General features: G+C 47.3%; 1 protein-coding gene across 2 annotated transcripts in view; it reads right to left on the minus strand.

Annotated features, from left to right (window-relative positions):
- LOC146813553 (E3 ubiquitin-protein ligase TRIM39-like) overlaps positions 1-6,263 on the minus strand; it is an 87,006-nt gene extending 80,743 nt beyond the window's left edge. For both annotated transcript variants that reach the window (XM_085614773.1, XM_085614772.1), the window contains exons 1-2: positions 6,153-6,263; positions 1,548-1,643 (exon numbers count right to left, since the gene is read on the minus strand). In XM_085614773.1, the coding sequence (XP_085470899.1) occupies positions 1,548-1,643; positions 6,153-6,198 (142 nt within the window). In that variant the 5' untranslated portion in view covers positions 6,199-6,263. The remainder of the gene's footprint in view (positions 1-1,547; positions 1,644-6,152) is intronic.
- Between the last annotated feature and the right edge of the window lie 1,304 nt (positions 6,264-7,567).

Raw genomic sequence — 7,567 nt, forward strand, 5'->3', positions numbered from 1 at the left:
TCAGGAGCCTCCACAGCTCTTCACAGCAAACCTCTCTGACACATCATCATCATCATCATCACTGACCACGGCGCCCCCTTCAGGAGCCTCCACAGCTCTTCACAGCAAACCTCTCTGACTCATCATCGTCATCATCACTGACCACAGCGCCCCCTTCAGGAGCCTTCCACAGCTCTTCACAGCAAACCTCCCTGACTCATCATCCTCATCACTGACCACAGCGCCCCCTTCAGGAGCCTTCCACAGCTCTTCACAGCAAACCTCTCTGACTCATCATCATCATCATCACTGACCACAGCGCCCCCTTCAGGAGCCTTCCACAGCTCTTCACAGCAAACCACTCTGACTCATCATCATCATCACTGACCACGGCGCCCCCTTCAGGAGCCTCCACAGCTCTTCACAGCAAACCTCTCTGACTCATCATCATCATCACTGACCACGGCGCCCCCTTCAGGAGCCTCCACAGCTCTTCACAGCAAACCTCTCTGACACATCATCATCATCATCACTGACCACGGCGCCCCCTTCAGGAGCCTCCACAGCTCTTCACAGCAAACCTCTCTGACACATCATCATCACTGACCACGGCGCCCCCTTCAGGAGCCTTCCACAGCTCTTCACAGCAAACCTCCCTGACTCATCATCCTCATCACTGACCACAGCGCCCCCTTCAGGAGCCTTCCACAGCTCTTCACAGCAAACCTCCCTGACTCATCATCATCATCACTGACCACAGCGCCCCCTTCAGGAGCCTCCACAGCTCTTCACAGCAAACCTCTCTGACACATCATCATCACTGACCACGGCGCCCCCTTCAGGAGCCTTCCACAGCTCTTCACAGCAAACCTCCCTGACTCATCATCCTCATCACTGACCACAGCGCCCCCTTCAGGAGCCTTCCACAGCTCTTCACAGCAAACCTCCCTGACTCATCATCCTCATCACTGACCACGGCGCCCCCTTCAGGAGCCTTCCACAGCTCTTCACAGCAAACCTCCCTGACTCATCATCCTCATCACTGACCACAGCGCCCCCTTCAGGAGCCTTCCACAGCTCTTCACAGCAAACCTCTCTGACTCATCATCATCATCATCACTGACCACGGCGCCCCCTTCAGGAGCCTTCCACAGCTCTTCACAACAAACCTCTCTGATGCATCATCATCATCATCATCACTGACCACAGCGCCCCCTTCAGGAGCCTTCCACAGCTCTTCACAGCAAACCTCCCTGACTCATCATCCTCATCACTGACCACGGCGCCCCCTTCAGGCGCCTTCCACAACTCTCAGCACTCAGAAACGTAATCATCATCTTCATCATTATCATGCTTATGAACAGAATGTACATATTAAACATTGTTTAAGACATTACTGCTGAGGCCGCCGGCCACCTCCTCACTGTAATTCTGTGATTACAATGTTGAATCAGGAGCCTCTATTTCTATTCATCTGTAGTTTTTCTAATCATACCTGAGGCAGAGAGGCCCTTTCACATGTCATGGGAGGTCTTAGGGTGTCTGAAAGTCAACTCCACACTTCTTACCCAGACGGTAGAGCACGATGTTTATGAATACGTTGACTGCAACCATCACTCCCAGGGTTATCGCCTGCGTCCTTAAATGAGGCATCTCCTCGCCACCTGGGGAAGAAATCACAGAATCCTTCATTTAACTTTACATGTGGTAGTATTTATTTATTTATTTTGAAAGTTTTATATAGCGCGAACATGACCACCGAGGGTATCAGAGCGCTTTACAGATTATGCATCACAAGGTAATAAGGATACAAAACAGAATAACCAAAACGACAAATTCAAATTGAAAATTGTCCAGCAATCTCATGAAGGCACAGCAAAACACATCATAAACAACAGAGGGAGCAAAAAGATCACAGTCTAGAATTGCCCGACCGACTCATGAACAAGGTGGCTGGGGAAAGTCAACGGGTATGGACCCGGAATCAGAGGAAGGTGCCAGGCTAAGGCAGAAAAGCCTTCATCAGTAGCCCTTTGACTTCTTTTTTGAAGAAGACAGTAGACGGATTCACCCTGACTTCAGGGGGAAGGGAGTTCCAGATCCTCGGAGCCATCCCTGAGAACGCTTGGTTATAGGTCTTTTTTGTTGTTGAATTTTTGAGGTTTAAGCAAAAGGGAGATGGCGCTTCTGGAGGCTCTAAAACCACAGGAGAGTCCCAGTTTCTGCGCATGGTACAACGGCGTCTTGATGTGGATGGCTTTGTGAGCCATGCATGCAATTTTGAGCTGTATGCGAGCTTCATATGGCAGCCAATTCACTTCCCACAAGTCCGGAGAGATGTGGTGGTATTTTTTGTGCCACTTAAGAGCCTCACAGCAGAGTTGAGGGTAGCCCTAAGAGGAGCCGTCCTAACTCTGGGCAGGCCACAAAGTGTTGCACTACCATAATCCAGCTTTCAGATCACTAAAGCTTGAACAGCAACCTTTAGGTCAAGAGCAGGAAGGAAGGGTTTGAGCTTCCTAAGTAAGCTGAGTTGGAAGTTCGCTCCTTTGGTGAGGGAACTGATGTGTTTCTGCATGTTCAGGCCTTTGTCTAGAATGATGCCCAGAGATGATGTCGAATCTACCAGGTGCGGTCTGCAGTTAAGGGCAGTCAGCTGATTCAACCATTGCTCCATGATGAGGGAATGGTTGTGGGGTGAGATCAGTAGGAATTCCATTTTAAGAGCATTTAGCTTTAGGTGATTGCATGTCAGCCATCTTTGTGTTTCCAGCAGGACTGAATTGAGGGACTGGATGTCTTCGGGGAGGCGATCTTCAGGTATAGTTGGGTATCGTCTACATACGTAAGATAGCAAATGCTGGATGATTTTAAGATTTCTGTCAGAGGCCCCATAAACAGGTTAAAGAGCGTGGGGGGACAATGTTGACCCTTGTAACATCCCCAAGGTGACATGGTGCAGGGTGGGACAAGGATTGGTTCACCTTGAAGCTTTGGTATCTGTTCTGAAGGAAGGACGAGAACCAGCTTAATACCGGCCCTGACAGCCCCATCCTGTGCTCTAGGAGGTCAATTAGGTAATCATGTTTGACAGTATCAAATGCTGACGAAAGGTCCAGAAGGATCAGTAGGCACGACTCAGTGTGATCCAGCATTCTAAGCGCATCATCCACGACGTGCGGTAGCGCCGACTCTGTACTATGACCTGGGCGGAAACCAGATTGGCATTGATCAAGGAGTTGGAAATGGCCAATGTGATGGCAAATGTGGTCAAGCACACATTTCTCCAAGAGTTTTGCCAAGGTGGGGATGTTAGTGATTGGGCAAAAGTTAAGAAGGTCCGTGGGATCCGCATTGGGTTTCTTTAGGATCGGGGTAGGTAGTAGATCACCTGCCTGTAGTTGGAGTACACTGTCATAGGACGCCTTGTAATAATATCCTCAATTAATCACGACTGGTCACTGAGTCTCTGTGTGTACCAAGACTGGTCACTGAGTGTTGGTGTGTGCCAAGACTGGTCACTGAGTCTCAGTGTGTGTCAAGACTGGTCACTGAGTCTCAGTGTATGCCAAGACTGATCACTAAGTCTCCATGTGTGTCAAGACTGGTCACTAAGACTCTGTGTGTGCCAAGATGGATCACTGAGTCTCCGTGTGTGCCAAGACTGGTCACTGAGTCTCAGCATGTGCCAAGACTAGTCACTAAGTCTCAATGAGTGCCAAGACTGGTCACTAAGTTGTGATTTGTGCCAAGACTGGCCACGGAGTCTTGGTGTGTGCCAAGTCTGGTCACTGAGTCTTGGTGTGTGCCAAGTCTGGTCACTGAGTCTCTGTGGGTGCCAAGACTCATCACTGAGTCTCAGTGTGTGCCAAGACTGGCCACCGAAGTCTCAGTTTGTACCAAAACTAGTTACTGAGTCTCGGTGTGTGCCAAGATGGGTCACAGAGTCTCAATGTGTGCCAAGATTGGCCATGACCCTCTGTGTTTGCCAAGACTGGTCACTGAGTTTCAATTTATGCCAAGACTAGTCGCTGAGTTTCAGTGTGTGCCAAGACTGATCACTGACTCTCAGTGTGTGCCAAGAGGTAAGTGGCTCTACTTATTTGCCAAGATCGACCAGTGGCTATCAGGATATGCCAAGATTAAACAATGAATCTGAGTGTGCACCAAGACTGATTAGAGTGTATTGGCTGAAGCCAGGAATCTGTGAGGAAAGGAGAGTGACCCTTAGTGTATGTGCCAAGGCTGGAAGTAAGTCTCAGTTTGATGCAAGACATGTCAGTGACTCTGTGTGGCTGCAGTGACCCTCAGTGCGTGACACATCTGGACTGAAACTTAGTGCACTCCCCAAGTCTGCATTGTGCCTCAGTGCAAGAGTCTTATCCAGCTGCCATATATGAGGCTGGACTGGGACTCGCTCTATGTGCCATTTTTGGACTGCGACTCACTCTACGTACCATTTATGGACTCTGGCTCATTGTACGTGCAAAACCTGAACTGTTTGTCAATCTGTATAAACTGTTACCATGGAAACTCAGTTAATTTCAAGGCTGACTAGAGAGATTTGGTGTTTTCCACAGCTGGGCCATCTGTGCTGGTGTACATGACTGGGCACCAATGCTGAGTATAGCCTCTGAGTGTGTGCTAATGCTGGCCATCGACACTCAGTTTATGCCACTGTTCACCATGCCCTCTCAGCTGTGCTAATGCTGACCATCGCTTACAGTATATTCCAGTGTCCACCTTAGCCTCTCAGTTTATGCCAGTGCTGACCATAGCCTCTCAGTGTGTGCCAGTGTTCACCATGCCCTCATAGTGTGCGCCAATGCTGACCATTTCCTCTCTGAGTGCCAATGTCCACCATAGGCTCTCACTGTGTGCTAATGCTGACCATCACCTCTCAGTTTATGACAGTGTCCACCATAGCCTCTCAGTGTGTGCCAATGCGAACCACTGATTGTCAGTGTGTGCCAAGAATGAGTTGCTGTCTCATTGTACATCACAACTAGTCACTGATTGTCAGTGGATGTATATTAAAATATCAAATATAGGAATATTGACCTGCACAAAATATCAACTACCAACATAGAAGGTGAACATACACTGAGAAGATTTTGCCAGACATTATTGTGGGGTTGATACATATGCAGATTAATATTTTAAAAAGCTATATATTTTGGTACCATGTCATTATCAGTCAGCGCCATGACAAGTCAGTGACTCGCAGTGTCTACAAAGACTGGCCAGTCACTTCCTGTGTGTGTCACAGTAACTCAGTAACAGTCAGCCGGTGTCAGCTCTGGACTGTGACCGTGACTCACTCTGTGCACCAAAGTTGGTACCATGCCACTGTTAGGCCTAGATTTACTAACACTTTGCTCCATTATAAAGTGACACAAAGTGGTGCAAAGTGAGAGATTGGTATTCACTTTCCATTGGAACAGGCATTTTGTGCTTGAAAGATGCCCTTTTCCCCCAAAAAACCACCTCTTTGCTCTGTTCTGTGTCGCTTTGCGCCAAGGGGGTGTTCTTGGGGTGTTAGTTTGATGGATCAGCCCAAACCTTCATCATTTTTTATGAAAATCACGATTTATTGAATTCATTAGATGAGGCTTTGTGTCTAAAGCTAACAACTCTTAGAAACAGGAGTTAAGAAGAGGAAATGTATATATTTCCCCAAAAACCAAAACACCTTCTGATTGCATGTGTGTGGCAGTGCACAGCACACGCCCTAATGATTGGAATCCTTCACTGGAAGGGTCTGCTTCTACTACAAATCCTATGCTATCCAGCACACTCTCACCTCTGCACCATAGTGTAAATCTGTGCACCGTGCAAGGTAGCCTAATTAGAGCAACAGAACAGGGTACGACAGCAGCAGCAGGTCAGTTGTCACAGATGCAGCTCTGAACTCTTTTTTCCTTCTCACCTGTGCAACATAGCAGCAAATTTGACTGCTGAGTTGCGTGTGCTGCGATTAGGTGTGATTCCATCAGTGCCTTGCACAGACCGTGTACAGACTATAATTCATTTACTCTGGACAGAACGCATCAGGCACACTACTAGATAAAAGAGGGGGGTCTTCAGCTCCCCTGTCCAGACTGCATATCACTAACCATTGCCTTCAGATGACTTTTAATCCCCTCTGTATTATGAGAATGCATCAGAAATACCTGTAGATGAGGTCTGATTCCTTCTTGGAGCCCTCCTCAATGTCATCGGAGCCTTCAATGATGCTAAGGATTCTCAGAGCAGCAGGAAGCAGTGAGAGGTACTCGGGTATGAGCTGCTTCTCTTGAGCCGCTAGGGAGGGATCTATATATCAGATACAGAGACAGGAAACTCCACTTAGAAAGTGCTGATGGCAGCTTTCTGCAATCTGTGTGTGAGGAGAGATTAATGATGGGGGTACAGATCCTCGTGTATCTGTGCACCATATGTGTGTATGTATGTGTATGTCTTTTGCTGGGTTTCTGTGTCTTCTTGGTCGCTTGTGTTCTTTATTCGAGGTTGGTTTTATAATGAATGGTTGGGTTCCTATGAGAGTCCAGCCCAAAGTGTCCAAGAATTTCTCAAGGTCTTCTTGGTTCACGTACCCTTACTTCTTGCTGTCTCTTGTGATCACCATTACTGGAGGCTCCAGGAGACCATATTGATTGTACCCTTGCTTAAGTTCTGTGTATTGACAAAGAAAGCACCTTCTATGGACATTTGTTTCAAATGAAGAATCTGCTAAAACATAAATCAGGGACTGCAAAGCATTAATGGCTCATTTTGCTTGTTGTATGGCTCTTGCTTGCTGGTATTGCACAAATCAGGTAATTATTGGTCGGGTGAGTTTGCAGTAGATGCATTTTGCTGCTGGAGTCTGTGTGCTCTCTAGAACTCCTGTAGTTTATTGAAAACAGCTGGCAGGTGTTTGGGGATCATGTTCTGCAGAGTCAATAAGATCATTTCCCTCTGACTTCTCTGCTAAACCTTAAAACCAGGCATTGTACCAGCAGGACCTATCTTCCAGGTCATCAATCTTGCTTCTCATTGCCCATATGTTTGACCCCCTTTCAGAAAGACCTGTCAGTTGTTTCCACATCTGTTATTCCATTTTCTGTGGTGTCAAGTCAGTGGTGAAAGGGGGTCAGCTCTGTCTACATTTATGTTGCCTCATCTGAGACTTCTGCAAGTTTAGTGTCCATTTTCTCTACGCATTTGCAAATATTGGATAGTTCTGCCATTACAGTATCAAGGATGAGACTAGAGGTAGGGGCAATTGCTTCAGTTTATGACAACTGATTGCTTTCACTCTCACTGTCATGGCTCCTTGAGGTTGTCCTTTAGAAAAGTAACAGCCTCACGGTATTTGATAAAAACGTGTGTGCGCTAGACTCTGTTTGTACACAGATCATCCTTTATTAGCCTGATGAAGTTCTGTGGTATGGGTTCTGTTAGAATCTGTTATTGTTGTTACTGGTCTCTGACAGTTTCTAATTAATATAACCCATGAAGTGTGCGAGGGACACGTCATTCAGAGTCTAGGTTGGAGGAGGGCTTAGGGCAGTCCCTTGGAGTCTGGGTGTTCATTATCAAGTTT

This window comes from Triturus cristatus, chromosome 7, assembly GCF_964204655.1.
Source record: "Triturus cristatus chromosome 7, aTriCri1.1, whole genome shotgun sequence".
Taxonomy (NCBI): Eukaryota; Metazoa; Chordata; class Amphibia; order Caudata; family Salamandridae; genus Triturus; species Triturus cristatus.